This window comes from Pongo abelii, chromosome 13, assembly GCF_028885655.2.
Source record: "Pongo abelii isolate AG06213 chromosome 13, NHGRI_mPonAbe1-v2.0_pri, whole genome shotgun sequence".
NCBI lineage: Eukaryota > Metazoa > Chordata > Mammalia > Primates > Hominidae > Pongo > Pongo abelii.
Window position 1 is genome coordinate 66,838,652 of NC_071998.2, and position 18,160 is coordinate 66,856,811.

The 18,160-nt window shown below is 40.0% G+C and overlaps 2 protein-coding genes across 5 annotated transcripts in view; both read left to right on the top strand.

Annotated features, from left to right (window-relative positions):
* GCNT1 (glucosaminyl (N-acetyl) transferase 1) overlaps nt 1-18,160 on the top strand; it is a 114,909-nt gene that overhangs the window by 1,223 nt on the left and 95,526 nt on the right. For all 3 annotated transcript variants that reach the window (XM_054520055.2, XM_054520057.2, XM_054520064.2), the window contains exon 2: nt 52-182. The gene's annotated coding sequence lies outside the window, so the exon portion shown is untranslated. The remainder of the gene's footprint in view (nt 1-51; nt 183-18,160) is intronic.
* Nucleotides 52-4,352, top strand: LOC100452239 (small ribosomal subunit protein uS2-like). 2 transcript variants are annotated; one of them, XM_054520066.2, is made up of 2 exons: nt 52-182; nt 3,293-4,352. In XM_054520066.2, the coding sequence occupies exon 2, from the start codon at nt 3,351-3,353 to the stop codon at nt 4,236-4,238; it is 888 nt and encodes a 295-aa protein (XP_054376041.1). In that variant the 5' UTR covers nt 52-182; nt 3,293-3,350; the 3' UTR covers nt 4,239-4,352. The 2 variants fall into 2 exon arrangements, with proteins under 2 accessions (XP_054376041.1, XP_054376042.1); XM_054520067.2 differs by lacking the exon at nt 52-182 and adding an exon at nt 705-786.

Genomic DNA, 18,160 nt, shown 5'->3' on the forward strand with positions numbered 1-18,160 from the left:
ACATGTATGCATCTCTGATAATATTTACCTGATATTAAATTTATGTTCTAGGCCAGGCTCGGTGGCTCACGCCTGTATTCCCAGTAGTTTGAGAGGCCGACGCGGGAGGATTGATTGAGCCCAGGAGGTCGAGGCTGCAGTGAGCTATGATAACGCCACTGCACTCCAGACTGGACGACACAGTGAGACACCCCCACCCCTTAAAAGAACTAGAGAAGAGGAAGGGAGGGAGGGAAGGGAAAGGAAAGGGGAAGGGAAAGTGGAAGGGAAAGGAAAGGGGAAGGGAAAGTGAAAGGGAAGGGAAGGGAAGGAAAGGGAAGGGAGAGAAGGACCCAAAGAAGCAATTATGGTCAGTTACTTATCTATACGGAATTAAACAAAGAATAATGAGAATAACGATAATAGTAATACCCGTAGTAAGAGTAGTAATAGCAAGTTGTGAAAAGCAATTAAATTATCTGGAGAGGCTTAAGAGTTAATTTTAGCAAGGTGTGTACAGGATTCTCTCACTGTTGACTCCCATCCTTAATAAGCATGCTGCATTCCTTCTAATATAGGGAGGATGTCTCTCATATGGTAATTTAATCTGCTAAGAAACAGAAAAGAGGTCAGAATGATTTTTTTGTATCTATTGTTTTTCAAGTGCTTTTAATTCAAAATAGTCAATATGCAAGAATGGTATATTTTTAACTTCATCAGCAGTGATACACCTAATAAGAAAAGCCTGGAGGTGAGAACTTGATAAATCATCCCTGGGTCTTACTCCACTAAGCCCTAGGTTGCAAGGTATGAGAATTAAATGAGATAAAATAATTAAATGAATCATAGGAGGTAAATGAGGAGGGGTGGTTTTAAGAATAGAGAAAATGCTAAGTATTTTTCACACTGTCTCATGTAATTCTCTCATCAGCTTTGTTGGAAAGTATTAACCTAAATGTATAAAAATGGGCGGGGCATGGTGGCTTACGCCTGTAATCCCAGCACTCTGGGAGACCGAGGTGAGCGGATCCCTTGAGCTGAGGAGTTTAAGACCAGCCTGGGCAAAATAGGGAGACTTCCGTCTATACAAAAAATTTTAAAATAAAAATAAGTAAGAAAGAGAGAAAAAAGAAAGAAAAGAAAAGAAACAAGAAAAAAAAAAAAAAGAAAGGGGAAAGAAAAGAAGAGGAGAAAGTAAGAAAGAAAATTTTAAAAATCAGCCAGGGCCTGGCACAGTGGCTCATGCCTGTAATCCCAGCACTTTGGGAGGCTGAGGCCGGTGGATCACTTGAGCTCAGAAGTTGGAGACCAGCCTGGGCAACATGGTGAAACCCCGTCTCTACAAAAAATACAAAAATTAGCCGGGAGTGGTGGCGCTCACCTGTGGTCCTAGATACCCCGGAGGCCGAGGCAGGAGAGTCGCTTGAACCTGGCGGCAGTTGCAGTGAGCTGGAGATCACGCCACTGTACTCCATACTGGGCAACAGAGCACGACTCTGTCTCAGCCAGGTGGTTGGTGGCTCGTGCCTATAGCCCCAGCTACTTGGGAAACTAAGGAGTGAGGATCGCCTGAGCCCCAGAATTTGAGGCAGCAGTGAGCTGTGATTGAACCACTGCACTCCAGCCTAATGACAAAGCGAGACACGGTCACTAAAAAAATAAATAGGCCGGGCGCAGTGGCTCTTGCCTGTAATCCCAGCACTTTGGGCGACCGAGGCAGGTGGATCACCTGAGGCCAGGAGTTCAATACCAGCCTGGACAACATGGCAAAACTCCATCTCTACTAAAAATACAAAAATTAGCCAGGCATGGCAGTGAATGCCTGTAATCCCAGCTACTCGGGAGGCTGGGGCGGAAGAATCGCTTGAACCCAGGAGGCGGAGGTTGCTATGAGCCGAGATTGCTCCATTGTACTCCAGCCTGAGTGACAGAGCAAGATTCCTTCTCAATAAATAACACATAAATAAATAGATTTTTTTTAAAAAAAAGGAGAGTCTTGTAGAATATTTAAGATGGAGCAGTCAGGCTCCAGTCTTTAAAACTACCAGTTACATGTCAAGTCATATAGGTAATTACTGTGTAATCAGCATAGGATATAGAAGAAAGAATTTTTTTGTTTTTGTTTTTGTTTTGAACCAGAGTCTCACTCTGTCACCCAGGATGGAGTGCGGTGGCGTGATCTCGGCTCACTGCAACCTCCACCTCCCGGGCTCAAGTGATTCTCCTGCCTCAGCCGCCCGAGTAGCTGGGACTACAGGTGTATGCCACCACGCCCGGCTAATTTTTGCATTTTTAATAGAGACAGGGTTTCATCATGTTGGCCAGGCTGTTCTGGAACTCCTGGCTTCAAGTGATCCGCCTTCCTCGGCCTCCCAAGAAGGAAGAATTCTGATCATTTTCCACCACTGCTCAATAGCGTTCAATGGCTCCTCCCCTCTGACTGAAGAATAAACCCTCCAAGAGTTGTACTTCTAAGAACTCCCATCAAGTACTCAATCTGTTCATCAAAGCAGACCCCTCCACCTTGCTTCAGAGGCCAAAGAATATGCTTCAAATAATTCAAATAATGATTCTGTAGGCTATAGGATTTACAATTTTTCTTATTCATTTGACTCCAAAAATATGCTACCTAGCATTCTCAGTAAATCTAGAGTTGAGAGTCTATGTGTCTTTGCCAAACTTAACTGCTTTTAACCAAGGAAGTATTCTAAAACATGCTTTTTATTTCCCTCTCTGAACTGCACTTGCACATCCTTTCATCTGCCTGTAGGGAAAGAGTCCACTTCTCTGGTTTAAGTTGTCTCTGTAGAAAGAAGGATCACAAATAAGACTAAAGAGAAAGTAGAACTGGCAGCTTGTGAGGGAAAAGAAGGCTTACTCTAAGTAAGCAATAAAAAATGAATCTGAAGAATTCTTAAAATTCAGCAATAAGAAAATAAGCAACTCAATTAAAAAATGAGCAAAAGATCTGAATAAGCATATGAAAAGATGTTCAACATCATATATCGTGAGGGAAATACAAATTAAAACAACAATGAGATACTACTATATACCAATTAGAATGGCCAAAATTCAGAACACTGACAACACCAAATGCTGGCAACCATGTAGAGCAACAGGAACTTTCATTCATTGTTGGTGGGAATACAAAATGGTACAGCCCCTTGGAAGATAATATGGCAGTTTCTTATAAAACTATACATACTTTTACTATATTATCCAGAAATTGTGCTCACTTATATTTAATCAAATGAGGTGAAAACTTTTATCCACACAAAAACCTATTTGTTTTTGCTTTCCGCGCTACCTACAGAGGGGTCCATACGGCATTGTTCTGGATTCCCGTCGTAACTTGAAGGAAAACGTTCACAATGTCTGGAGCCCTTGATGTCCTGCAAATGAAGGAGGAGGATGTCCTTAAGTTCCTTGCAACAGGAACCCATTTAGGTGGCACCAATCTTGACTTCCAGATGGAACAGTACATCTGTAAAAGGAAAAGTGATGGCATCTATATCATAAATCTGAAGAGGACCTGGGAGAAGCTTCTGCTGGCAGCTCGTGCTATTGTTGCCATTGAAAACCCTGCTGATGTCAGTGTTGTATCCTCCAGGAGTACTGGCCAGAGGGCTGTGCTGAAGTTTGCTGCTGCCACTGGAGCCACTCCAATTGCTGACCGCTTCACTCCTGGAACCTTCACTAATCAGATCCAGGCAGCCTTCTGGGAGCCACGGCTTCTTGTGGTTACTGACCCCAGGGCTGACCACCAGCCTCTCACGGAGGCATCTTATGTTAACCTACCTACCATTGCTCTGTGTAACACAGATTCTCCTCTGCGCTATGTGGACATTGCCATTGCATGCAACAACAAGGGAGCTCACTCAGTGGGTTTGATGTGGTGGATGCTGGCTCGGGAAGTTCTGTGCATGCGTGGCACCATTTCCCATGAACACCCGTGGGAGGTCATGCCTGATCTCTACTTCTACAGAGATCCTGAAGAGACTGAAAAAGAAGAGCAGGCTGCTGCTGAAAAGGCAGTGACCAAGGAGGAATTTCAGGGTGAATGGACTGCTCCAGCTCCTGAGTTCACTGCTACTCAGCCTGAGGTTGCAGACTGGTCTGAAGGCGTGCAGGTGCCCTCTGTGCCTATTCAGCAGTTCCCTACTGAAGACTGGAGCGCTCAGCCTGCCACAGAAGACTGGTCTGCAGCTCCCACTGCTCAGGCCACTGAATGGGTAGGAGCAACCACTGACTGGTCTTAAGCTGTTCTTGCACGGGCTCGTAAGCAACATGGAAAAATGGTTGATGGAAAATAAACCTCAGTTTCTAAAAAAAAAAAAACTATTTGTTTTTACCCCAATCCATTTTTACCCCTACTCCCACTGAATGCAAATGGAATGGATGAATGGATGTTTTATTTCTATTTTATTTTATTTTTATTTTGTTTCACATGGATGTTTATAGCAGCTTTATTCAGAATTGCCAAAACGTGGAAGCAGCTGAGATGTCCTTCAATAGGTGGGATAAACAAGCTGTTGTATATCCATATAATGCCATACTATTCTGTGCTAAAAAAGAAATGAGCTATCAAGCCACAAAAAGACCTAGAGGAAACTTAACTGCATATTACTAAGTGAAAGAAGCCAGTCCGAAAAGGCTACATAACGCATGATTCCAATTATATTACATTCTGAATAAAACTATGGAGACAGTAAACAGATCAGTGGTTACCAGGGTTTGGGGAAGTTGGAGGTCGGAGGGAGGGATGAATGTGAAGCACAGGGGATTTTTAGGGCAGTGAAACTATTCTGTATGATACTGTCCTCATGAATATATGACATTATGCATGTATCAAAACCCATAGAACTATACAGCAACAGCAGCTGCCAACCTAAAACTGCTCTAAAAAGTAGAGTCTATTAGTTTTTGAATAATTAATCTAAAAATTTCTGACTTGGAGTCTGACATCAAGGTTCACACCTTCCACACCTAAATAGTTACCAAGTCTCTCCCAATCCATTTTTACCCCTCCTCCCACTGAATGCAAGCCGTGACCCCTTACCTGCACAGGTGTAGCCAACTCTATTCTCTCAGCCTTAGATTTGACACTAGTCTCTCTCTACCGCTTTTTCGTGCTGCAATACCTTTCAAATGCCAATCTGATCAAATCACACTAAAAGTCATGTTGTGCTTCCCCCTGTCTTAGGATCAGTCTAAACTAAACCATTGTTCACAGATTCTCCCTATCACACTCCTCAGCTCCTGCCTCTACATTCTCTACCCAGAAGCCCTTGGGAACTTTACCAATTCCTCTAACTCACTCTTTGGACTTCGTATAAACAGGCTTCCTAGCATGAGACAATGGTACCAGTAGGCCAGAGAGCAAGGGAACCCTGTGAGTCAGGTATGCTTGACAATGCCTTCCAGAGAGGTGGGACTTGAGCTGGAGCCTTGGGGCATGTGTGAATCGACTAAACAGAGAAGAGGAAAGAAAAATGTCTAGCTAGGGAGAGTTCCTGTGATCATATTTCCAAGAAAGGGATGTACAATAAACAAGCCAGAACTATTAAGCTCTACTGAGAGGTGATAGAGCTTAGTAGTAGGTAAGAGGGACTCTGGCTCTTACACCAGTTTCCTGTCTGTGAGAAAAGAATAATCACCATAGCACCTCATAAAGCATTTGAAAGATTTAAGACTTAATGCATGTGAAGTAACTAAATCAGTGTGTAATGTGTAGTAAGCCTTCTCTGTTGGCTGTTATGATGATGATTACCTGTTGGTCTGTTATAGAAAATTCATTATAACCGGACTACAGTCCAAATAAGCTGGCTGAGTGTAAGTGTCTTCAGAATTCTACCTTGGAAAACAGACATGTAAAATTCTACATAAAAGCCCAATGTAGAAAATAAATAATGTTTTATTTATTTATGTATTTACATATTTATTTTAGAGATGGGATCTTGCTATGTTGCCGAGGCTAGAGTGCAGTGGCTATTCGCAGGCAAGCTCATAGCACACTATAGCCTTGAAATCCTGGAATTAAGCCATCTGCCTGCCTCAGCCTCCTGCATAGCTGGAACTGCAGGTGTACACCACCATGCCATAAAAACAAGTGTTATTTTATAACCACAAATGTATTTGTGGTTCAAACTCACAAAATTTACTTCATGTAGTACAAATTTACTCAATAAGAACACATTAATGAAGTTTACAGTGTAAAGAAAGAAAACTGATTTTTTTCCTCACCCCTAATGCGTTCTTAGAAGGGACCCTGTGTGACAAAAAACAGATTATCAAAGCAAGAGCAAACACATGTTTATTATCATGTATATTTTATATGTATATGGGAGATGCCCAGGGAATGAATAATTCTCAAAGAGGTGACTCAGACCTCTAGCTTATATAAACTTCAATAAAGAACATTAAGGACCAGCACAGTGACTCACTGCTATAATCCCAGCACTTTGGGAGGCTGAGGCCAGAGGATCCCTTGAGCCCAGGAGGTTGAGCCTGCAGTGAGCCATGATCATGCCACTGCACTCCAGCCTGGGTGACAGAGCAAGACCCTGTCTCAAACAAACAAACAAAAAACACACTACATTTCTAAAGAAAGGACAAGACAGAGGAAAAGAACTTTGAATCTCTAGAGGTGGCAAGTTGTGTGAAGGCAAAATAATGGTAGATGAAGTCCACTTAGCAAAGCTTATTAATGTAGATTCCTCTTGTGCCATCTCCAGCCAGATGAGGGCTAAAGTTGTCTTCAGTGGTTAACTTTTGTCCTTCCAGGCAGAGAGGGAAGAAGGGCACCTTTGTCTTTGTAAATCTGTGTCCTGCCACTAGGTAAACAGAGGAAGGGCAGAGAGCTTTCCTGTATCTGCTTCCTCCCACTTGCTCTTAGCTTAAAAATTTTTTTGTCAAAGAGGCATATTTTTTGGTTAACACATCCGGTTTTCCTTCAACACTCTCAACTACATCCAAATTTGCTTCCTATCACTGTTTGTACTGTTGTATCATATTAAATTCAGAAAACATATTTTAAAATAACATTTTGAAAACTAAATTCATAAAAGACATTTTTAAATGAAATGTGCTTTGAATATTTAGAACTTTTTGAAGTACACAGATTGTAAATTACTCATCTGGTCTAACATTATTATTTTGCACCAAAAAAAAGCAGACCGAGAGCCTACGACCTACTAAACCCAAAAGAAAACAGAGAGTCTACAAAATGGTGAGAAGCTGTCCATCCCTTTGACAATGGACCTAAGATCACCTTTTCTGGAAGAGTTAAGTGATCTCCAGGTCTGTCTGCTATATGCAGCTGCCTCATAATAACCCATAATGAAATGTTTATGTGGCTGATTTTTTTTTTTTTTTGAGACGGAGTCTCACTGTGTTGCCCAGGCTGGAGTACAGTGGCATGATCTCGGCTCACTACAACCTCCACCTCCTGGGTTCAAGTGATTCTCCTGCCTCAGCCTCCTGAGTAGCTGGCATTACAGGCATGCGCCACCACACCCGGCTGATTTTTGTATTTTTAGTAGAGACGGGGTTTCACCCTGTTGGCCAGGTTGGTCTCAAGCTCCTGACCTTGTGATCTCACCTCGGCCTCCCAGAGTGCTGGGATTACAGGCATGAGCCACCGTGCCCAGCCCTGATTGTTTAATAAATACACCGCACATATGGAAATGGAAGGTTGTCGATAGTACTAATAAATAATTCTTATACCTGTATGGAATGTAAACCAAATTTTGTCAACTTCTACCCACATGAGACACTAAAAATATCTCTGGAAAATTAGATTCTAATGTCAGGTCAGGCCTGAAAACCAAGAGCTTACCTACAATATCAAATGTTTTAGAAAAAGGTATTCCTTCCTTCATCCATTCATTCACTGGCTGCTTTAATAGGGTCCACTCCAAATCAAGGGTGTGATGATTACTAATTTTTAAAAATCTATACTCCACAAATATTTGAGTACCTACTGTTCCTTGTGTATTTCCTGTATGGCTTTTTGATTTTTGTTTTTTGTTTTTGCATTGAGCAAAAATTGCTTGTATTACAGGGGAAAAACTATGCAAATACAATGTTAAATTCTCACCATCAAAACCAAAAGCACTACAAGAATTTCATTCCTCGTGCATCCACAAGGTGGCATATTAAAATTTTGCTTTTTACTGACATGAACCTAGAACTGCGGTGACACATGAAATAAGAACTGCAAATGGAAAATGAAAGTTAGGGAATGAGGTTCATCAGGCCCTGTGCTAGACACGGGAGGATTCTGTACTCAGAAATGTTTGGCCTGCTCATTGCTTCATGTGCTTGGATTTGGTTCTTTGGTGAAGCATGGCTACTGCATTCTATCTTCTTCCTCAATCACAAAAGATAAAAAGACTGTCTTAATTTGGAAAGTTAATGCTTTTTGGTGCTTCCTTTGAATATATGTTTCACTATAGAAGAAGAAAATGGAGAAAGAGAAAAAGGAGAAGACCACCTAGAATTATAGGCAGAAGAATTCAGACTTCTTTCTCATTAAAAAATTGTTTTTAATTATACATTTGGTGCAATGATGGTATAGGAGATAAAGATACTACAAATTTCCAGGACGAGAAAGAAGGAAAACTTTCTAGGACACTGGACTCTTTTCAGAATAATGAGTAAATATGTCTGAGATTCTGGAGATGAACTTTCACCTCCGTTCGGAATAATTCCCCTTCTAAGGCAGGATTTACTGATAGTGAAATTAACCATTCTTTAGTGTCCATGACAGCCGTCTGTCTTGTGTTCTCTCAAATTCATGATACCTTTGGCATGTGACTGCGAAGGCAAAAATATAGGTGTTACCAACAGTAATTACATATGAAATTATTTCAGTTTGTCTTCAAAATTACTGGTGTTTCCCTCCTTTTTTCTCACAATGATGATATAACATTTTAGGAATTTTTTTTAATTTTAGAATTTTTTTTCTGTCCAATATATAAAATAATACAGCTACTTAGAAAATTGGTCTAATCTGCTGATGTGTCAGCATGGACTATATATTTAGAAGATGAAAAATAAAAGTGTGTCGTGTGGTGGTGGTATAGATTGGAAAATTATTACCAGCTGAATAAAAAATAGTAGGCTAAATTAAAAATGCTCCCAAATATTTTTCACTCCTTTTATTGAGAGGGGAAGCCCATTTCCTGTCCCCACTAAAACTGACCTGGTTGTGAAATTTGACCAATAAAATTTGGCAGAAGTGATATCGTGTAACTTCGAAGGTGTGCTTACAGAGAACTGTAGCAACTCTGTGACAGGCTTTGAATGCTCTCTGGTAGAAGCTGGGCATGATATAAGTCCAGCTACCCTTTTAGAGAAAGAGATATGTGAAGAGAGGCCTGAAGTATCCTGGACATTTCAGTCTCAAATGAGCTCCCAGAAGAAATACCGCTCAGGTGAGCCCCAAGCAACCCAGAAAATAATAGATTATTTTAAGTCATCTTTTTTTTTTTTTTTTTTTTTTAAACAGAGTCTTGCTCTGTGGCCCAGGCTGGAGAACAGTGGCGTGACCTCAGCTCACTGCAATCTCCACCTTCCAGGTTCAAGATTCTCCTGCCTCAGCCTCCCGAGTAGCTGGGATCACAGGCACGCACACCACCATGCCTGGCTAATTTTTGTATCTTTTTCTAGAGACGGGGTTTTGCCATGTTGACCAGGCTGGTCTTGAACTCCTGGCCTCAGATGATCTGCCTGCCTCAGCCTCCCAAAGTGCTGGGATTACAGGCATGAGCCACCAGACCCAATTCAAGTCATCAAATTTTGAGGTGGTTTGTTCTACAAAAATAGCCAAACCAGCTAATGAGCTCTGTTTTGCCAATACTTTTTTCCTTTAAGTAGACTTTTTTTAAAAAGCAGTTTTAGGTTCACAGAAAAATTGAGAAGTACAGAAAGTTCCCATATACTCCCTGACCTTCAACACACACACACACACACAGCCTCACTCACTATAGACATCCTGCACTAGGCACTAGAATGTACATGTTACAACTGATATACGTACATTGACGCATTATCACCCCAAGTCTGTAATTTACATGAGAGTTCACTCTTGGAGTGATACATTCTATAGGTTTACACAAAGGAATACTGACTTGTATCCACCATTATCGTATCATACAGAGTATTTTCACTGCCATAAAAATCGTCTGTGCTTTGCTTATTCATCCCTCCCTCACCCCTAATCCTCGACAACCACTGATCTTTTAACTGTCTTCATAGTTTTGCCTTTTCCACAATGACACATAGTTGGAATTATAAAGGATGTAGCATTTTCAGACTGGCTTCTTTCACTTAAAAATATGCAGTTAAGGTTCCTCCACGTCTTCATGGCTTGATGGCTCATTTATTTTTTAGCATAGAATAATATTCTATTGTCTGTATGTATCATAATTTATTTTCCTATTCACCTATTGAAGGACGTCTTGATTGTTTCCAAGTTTTGGCAATTCTGAATAAAGCTGCTCTAAACATCAATCTGCAGGTTTTTGTGTAAATATAGGTTTTCAATTAATTTGGGTAAATACCAAATAATACAATTGGTGGATCATATGGTAAGAGTATGTTTAGTTTTATAGGAAACTGCCAAACTTTATAACAAAATGACTATACCATTTTGCATTCCCACCAGCAATTAAAGAGAGCTCCTGTTGCTGCACATCCTTGCCAGCATTTGGTGTGGTCACTGTTCTGGATTTGGGCCCTTCCAATAGGCCTAGAGTGGTAATTTGCATTTCTCTGATGACATATGATGTGGAACATCTTTTCATATGCTTATTTGCCATCTGTATATCATCTTTGGTGAAGTGTCTGTTCAGGTCTTTTGCTCATTAAAAACATCAGACTCGGTACAGTGGCTCATCTCAGCACTTTGGGAGGCCAAGGTGGAAGGATTGCTTGAGCCCAGGAGTTCAAGACAGCCTGGGCAACATAGTGAGACCCTGTATCTACAAAAAATATTTGAAAAATTAGCTGAGCATGGGTGATATGTGCCTGTAGTTCCAGCTACTTGGAAGGCTGAGGTAGAAAGATCACTTGAGCCTGGGAGATCAAGGCTACAGTGAGCCATGATTGTGCCCCTGCACTCCAGCCTAGGCAACAGAGCAAGACCCTGTCTCAAAAAAAAAAAAAAAAAAAAAAAAGAAAGAAAAAAGAAAAATCGGCCAGGCGTGGCGGCTCACGGCTGCAATCCCAGCACTTTGGAAGGCCAAGGCGGGAGGATCACAAGGTCAGGAGTTCAAGACCAGCCTGGCCAATATGGTGAAACCCCCTCTCTACTAAAAATACAAAAATTAGCCGGGTGTGGTGGCGTGCACCTGTAGTCCCAGCTACTCAGGAGGCTGAGGCAGGAGAATTGCTTGAACCCAGGAGGCGAAGGTTGCAGTGAGTCGAGATTGTGCCACTGCACTCCAGCCTGGGCAACAGAGCGAGACTCCATCTCAAAAAAGGAAAAAATCATCAGGTTGTTCACTTTCTTCTTGTTGAGTTTTAACAGTTCTGGCCAGGCACAGTGGCTCATGACTATAAGCCCAGCACTCTGGGAGGCTGAGCCAGGTGAATCACTTGAAGCCAGGAGTTAGAGACCAGCCTGACCAACATGGCAAAATCCAGTTTCTATTAAAAATACAATAATTAGCCGGGCATGGTGGCTCATGCCTATAATTCCAGCTACTCAGGAGACTGAGGTACCAGAATCATTTGAACCCCAGAGGCGGAGGTTGCAGTGAGCTGAGATTGTGCCATTGCACGTCAGCCTGGGCAGCAGAGCAAGACACCATCTCAAAAAATAAAATAAAAAGTCATTCCCATACACAAGGTCATCTAGATTTTCTCCTGTGTTATCTTCTAGGAACTTCATAGTTTTGCATTTTACAAAATGATCCATTTTGAGTTAATTTTTTTTTTTTTTTTTAGCTTCTGGGTCAGTGTTCTCTATTGCTACACTACTGCACTGCATTTACACTTCAAATTTCTAAAATAGGATTTAGATATTATAATAGAGTTATTTTTCTCATTTTGAACTAATTTTGGGCATGAGTATAAGGTCTATGTCTAGATTCTTTTTTTTTCCTGCATGTAGATGTCCAGTTGTTCCAGCAGCATTTCTTGAACACTCTTGTCCATTTTCTCCTTTGCTCCTTTGTGAAAGATAAATTCACTATATTTATTTGGCTCTATATCTGCCTCTCTGTTCTGTTCTGTTGATCTATTTGTCCACTTTTTCATCAACACTACTATGTCTTGATTACTTTTAGTAAATCCTGTAGCTTTATAGTAAATCGTGAAGTCGGGTAGTGTCAGTCCTCTGACTAACACTCATGCATGATTATGTCGGCTATTCTGGGTCTTTTGTGTCTCCATATAAACTTTAGAATCAGTTTGTCAATATCACAAAATAACTTGCTGGGAATTTGGTTGGTATTGTGCTGAATCTATAAATCGCATTGAGAAGAACGGACATCTTAACAATATTGAATCTGCCAATCCTTGAACATGGAATACTTCTTCATTTATTTAGTTCTTCTTTGATTTATTTCGTCAGAGTTTGTAGTTTTTCTCATATAGATCTTGTACATATTTTGTTAGATTCATACCTAAGTATTCCATATTTTGAGGTGTTAATATAAATGGTATTATATTATGTTTTAAGTTTCTAATTACACTGGTTAATTGCTGATATACCAGAAAGGAATCAAATTTTGTGTATTAATTTTGTATCCTGCAACCTTGCTATACTCATTTTATTAGTTCCAGGAACCTTTTGTTGTGGTGGTTTATTCTTATGGATTTTCTACATAAATGTTCAGATCATCATCAAACAAAGACAGCTTTACTTCTTCCTTCTCAATCTGCATACCTTTTATTTCTATTTCTTTCCTTACTGCATTAGTTAGGACTTCCAAGTATGATTTTAAAAGAGAGTGGTAAGAGGGAAAATCTTTGACCTGCTCCTGCTCTGGGAAAGCTTCTAATTTTTCATCATTAGCTGTGGGGTGTTTTTGTAAATGTTCTTTATTCTATTGAAGAAGTTCCCTTTTATTCCTAATTTGCTGAGTTTTTATAAGGAATGGGTATTGGTTTTGTCAAATAATTGTTCTGCATCTATTAATATGATCATGTTTTTTTCTTTTTTAGTCTGTTGAAATGATGAATTATTAATCATTAATTTTCAAACATTGAACCAGGCTTACATACCTGGAATAAATTTCCTTGGTCATGTATATAATTTTTTTTCTTGCAGCCTCAGTTCAAAGGATCTTTTTACACATTGTTGGATTTAACTTGCTAATATTTTGTTGAGAATTTTTGCATCTATATTCATGAGATACTGGTCTGTAGTTTTCTTGAAATATCTTTAGTTTTGGTATTAGGATAATGCTGGCCTCATAGAATGAGTTAGAAACCATTTCCTCTGCTTCTATTTTCTTTTCTTCTTCTTTTTTTTTTAGATGGAGTCTTGCTCTGTCACCCAGGCTATAGTGTACAGTGGCACGATCTCAGCTCACTGCAGCCTCTGCCTCCCAGGTTCAAGCAATTCTCCTGCCTCAGCCCCCCAAGTAGCTGGGATTACAGGAGTGTGCCATGACACCCAGCTGATTTCTGTAATTTTTAGTAGAGACGGGGTTTCACCATGTTGGCCAGGCTGGTCTTAAACTCCTGACCTGAAGTGATCCATGCACCTCAGCCTCCAAAAGTGCTGAGATTACAGGTGTGGGCCACCACGCCTGGCCTTTTTACTTCTATTTTCTGAAAGAGATTATAGAAAATTAGTACAATTTCTTTCTTAAACATTTAGAAGAATTCACTGGTGAATTTATCTGGGCCTGGTGTTTTTTGTTTTCGAAGGTTATAATTGTTCTATTTCTTTAATAAATATAGACTTATTCAGAATGTATATTCCTTCTGCGTGAGTTTTGGCAAATGTGTCTTTAAGGAATTAGTCTATTTTACTTAAATTATAAGATTTGTAGACATAGAGAGTTTCATATTTCTTTATGATTCTTGTAGCACTCACAGGATTTGTAGTGATGTCCCCTCTCTTGTTTCTGATGTTATTAACTTGTGTATGTGTCTCTCTTTTTTTCTTGGTTAGCCTGTCTAGAGGCTTATTGATTTTATCAAAGAAACTGCATCTGGTTTCATTTATTTTCTCTATTGATTTTCTGTTTTTATTTTTATTGATTTCTTTTTTGGGACTGTGGGGAGGTGAACAGAGTGTTGCTGTATCACCCAGGCCAGAGTGCGGCGGTGCAATCTCGGCTCACTGCAAACTCTGCCTCCTGGGTTCAAGTGATTCTCATGCCTCAGCCTCCCGAGTAGCTGGGATTACAGGCGGGCACCACCATGCCCTGCTAATTTTTGTATTTTTAGTAGAGACGGAGTTTCACCACGTTGCCCAGGCTGGTCTCGAACTGCTGACCTCAGGTGATCCACCTGCCTCGACCTCCCAAAGTGCTGGGATTGCAGGCATAAGCCACCACACCTGGCTGATTTTTATTGATTTCTGGTCTAATTTTTATTATTTCTTTTCTTTTGCTTGCTTGGGATTTAATTTGCCCTTTTTTTTTTTCTAGTTTCTTGAAGTGGAAGCTTAGATGACTGATTTTAGATATTTTTTCCTATCCAATATATGCATTCAATACCCTAAATTTCCCTCTAAGTACTATTTTCACTGCATCCACAAATTTTGATAAGTTGTGGTTTTATTTTATTACTTCAAAATATTTTAAAATTTTTCTTGAGATTTCTTCTTTGACCAATGTGTTAGAGTATGGTTTAATTTCCAAGTATTTTGGGATTTTCTAGCTATCTTTATGTTACTGGTTTCTAGTTTAATTCCATTGTGACCTGAAATAATATATTGGATGATTTATAATATTTAAAATTTGGGCTGGGCGTGGTGGCTCATGCCTGTAATCTCAGCACTTTGGAAGGCCGAGGTGGGTGGATCACCAGAGGTCAGGAGTTGGAGACCAGCCTGACCGACATGATGAAACCCCATCTCTACTAAAAATACTAAAATTAGCTTGTCATGGTGGCAGGCACCTGTAATCCCAGGTACTCTGGAGGCTGAGGCAGGAGAATCACTTGAACCCAGGAGACAGAGGTTGCAGTCAGCTGAGATTGTGCCATTACATTCCAGTCTGGGTGACAAGAACAAAACTCCCTTCAAAAACATTAATTAATTAATTAATTAATTAATTAAAATAAAATTTGTTAAGGCTGGGTGAGGTGGCTCATGCCTGTCATCCCAGCACTATGGGAGGCCAAGGCAGGCAGATTATTTCAGCCCAGGAGTTCAAGACTAGCCTGGGCAACATAGCAAGACCTCGTCTCTATTTTTAAATAATAAAAAAAAGTTTTAAAAAATAAAAAACTAATAACATTTTTTAAGGTGTGTTTTGGGACCCAGAATGTTATCTATCTTGTTCCATTTGAGTCTGAGAAGAATGTGTATTCGGCTGTTGTTCGGTAAAGCAGTCTAGAAATGTCAATTGTACCCCATTGATGGTGCTGTTGAGTTCTGTTAGAGAGATACTGTAGTCTCCAAGTATAACAGTGGATTCATCTGTTTCTAATTGTATTCCTATCAGTTTTTGCCTCACATATTTTAAAACTTTGTTGTTAGGCACATATACACTATGGATTGTTATGTCTTGAAAATTGAGCCCTTTATCCATTACATAATGCCATGCTTTATCCCTGATAATTTTCCTTACTCTGATGTCTGCTCTGTTAGAAATAAATATAGCTGCTCCCACTCCCTTTTGATTAGTGTTAGCATGGAATATCTTTCTCCATCCCTTTACTTTTAATCTATATATGTCTTTACATTTAATGTGGGTTTCTACATAGACAACATATAGTTGAGTCTTGTTTTTTAATCCACTCTGACAATCTCTGTGTTTTAATTAGTGTATTTAGACCATTGATATTAAAGTGATTATTGATATAAATGGATGAATATTTACAATATTTGTCACTCTTTTCTATTCATTGTCTTTATTCCTTGTTCCTGTTTTTGACTTTCACTTTTTCCCTGCCATTTTGGGTTTTTTTTGTTTGTTTTTAAAATTTGTTATTATTATTTTTTGAGACATGGTCACACTCTGTTGCCCAGGCTCGAGTGCAGTGGCATGATCGTGGCTCACTGCAGCCTTAACCTCCTGAGCTCAAGTGATCCTCCTGCCTCAGCCTTCCACATAGCTGAAACTACACACGTATGCCACCATGCCTGGCTAATTTTTGCATTTTTTGTAGAGATAGTATCTCGCTATGTTGCCCAGGCTGGTCTTGAAATCCTGGGTTCAAGCCATCCACCTGCCTCAGCCTCCCAAAGTGCTGGGATTATAAGTGTGACCCAATGCACTCAGCCCATTTGTGATTTTAATTGAGCATTTTATATGATTTCATTTTCTCTCTTTTTTTAACACATCAATTATACTTTTTTTTTTTTTTTTTAACAGAGTCTTGCTCTGTGGCCCAGGCTGGAGTGCAGTGGTATGATCTTGGCTCACTGCAACCTCCACCTCCTGGGTTCAAGCGATTCTCCTACCTCAGCTTCCTGACTAGCTGGGATTACGGGCATATGCCTCCACACCGAGCTAATTTTTGTATTTTTAGTAGAGACAAGGTTTCACCATGTTGGCCAGGCTGTTCTCAAACTCCTGGCCTCCAGTGATCTGCCCGCTTTGACCTCCCAAAGTGCTGGGATTACAGGCATGAGCCACCATGCCTGGCCAATTATGCTGCTTTTAAAAAATAATTTTTTGGTTGCTATACAGTTTGCAATATACATTTACAACTAACTGAAGTCCACTTTCAATTAACACTATACTGCTTTATAGGTAGTGCAAATACTTTATAATAACAAAATATTTTTAAGTCTTCCCTCCTGTCCCTGGTATTATTGTGTAGTTCATTTCACTTAATGAATCTTATATTTTCTTAGTGAGCAGAAGCAAACATAAGCATAAGGGTATGCATATACACCCAATCAAATACATTTTGCCATTATTATTTGAAACAAAATGTTATGTTAGACCAATTAAAAATTTTTTAAGTTTTTATTTACCTTAATTTATTCTTCTCTGATACTCTATCTTTCTCTATGTAGATCCACATTTCTGACCTATATTATTTTTCTTCTATGTGAAGAATTTCCTTAATATTTCTTACAAGGCAGATCTACTAGCAACAAATTTCCTTAGTGTTTGTTGGTCTCAGAAAGTCTTTATTTCTACTTCACTTTTGAAGAATAATTTCACAGGATACACAATTCTAGTTGGGAGTTTTTTTCTCTCACCACTTTAAATATTTCACTTCACTCTCTTTGTAGTGATTTCTTACAATTTTATGTTGCCTCAGCATCCATTTTGAAGACAGGTTTAATTTTCTCATATTGGAAGCAAGGCTTAGTCACCCTCGACACAGGTTCTGGTTCTCTACTTCATCCCAGTTCCTCAGTGGGGTTGATCCAGATATCTGCTTTATACGACTGCTTCCTGGTGACAACCTCCCTATCAGACAGCTAGATATAACCCACTTGACTCACCTTGCTGAACCCCCTACTGCATTGATTGTGCAGATATGCCACAGTGACCACTTCTCAGTCACAGCATGATTTCATGAACTTGTATCTACTTCCTCTAAACCCACTAATTAGAACTTCCCAAGGGAAACCTGCCTGGATAATGCCCTAGACCCCAATAAAGGCTTCAGCCCATGGGTTCCTCACTCTCTTTCTTGCTCCTTGCCTGCTGATTGAGTGTACACATCCCAAATAGCTCCCTATTTCCTGTTGGCCCCATGGGGCATGCTGCTGTCTTCTCTCTGGGATCTGAAAGTAATGTACTGCTTGTGTTATTTCATGTTTTGTTTGAATTACTTTCTTTGTGTCTCAGCTGAATGACACATCTAAACCTAACTTCTTTCCTGGCCAGGGCTTTTCTGAAGAATGGCTATCTTGGTAGAAATAAACTGGACATAGGTCAGACAAGAGCCATAAGGACATCTGTCACTATAAACAAGTTTCCTGTGAGTGGGACACCTGGTCACAGGTCAGACACTTCACCTGGTCACAGGTCAGACACTTAGACATCCAGCTGTTTGTCAGGCTAAAGAAGTATCTCATGAAAGACAC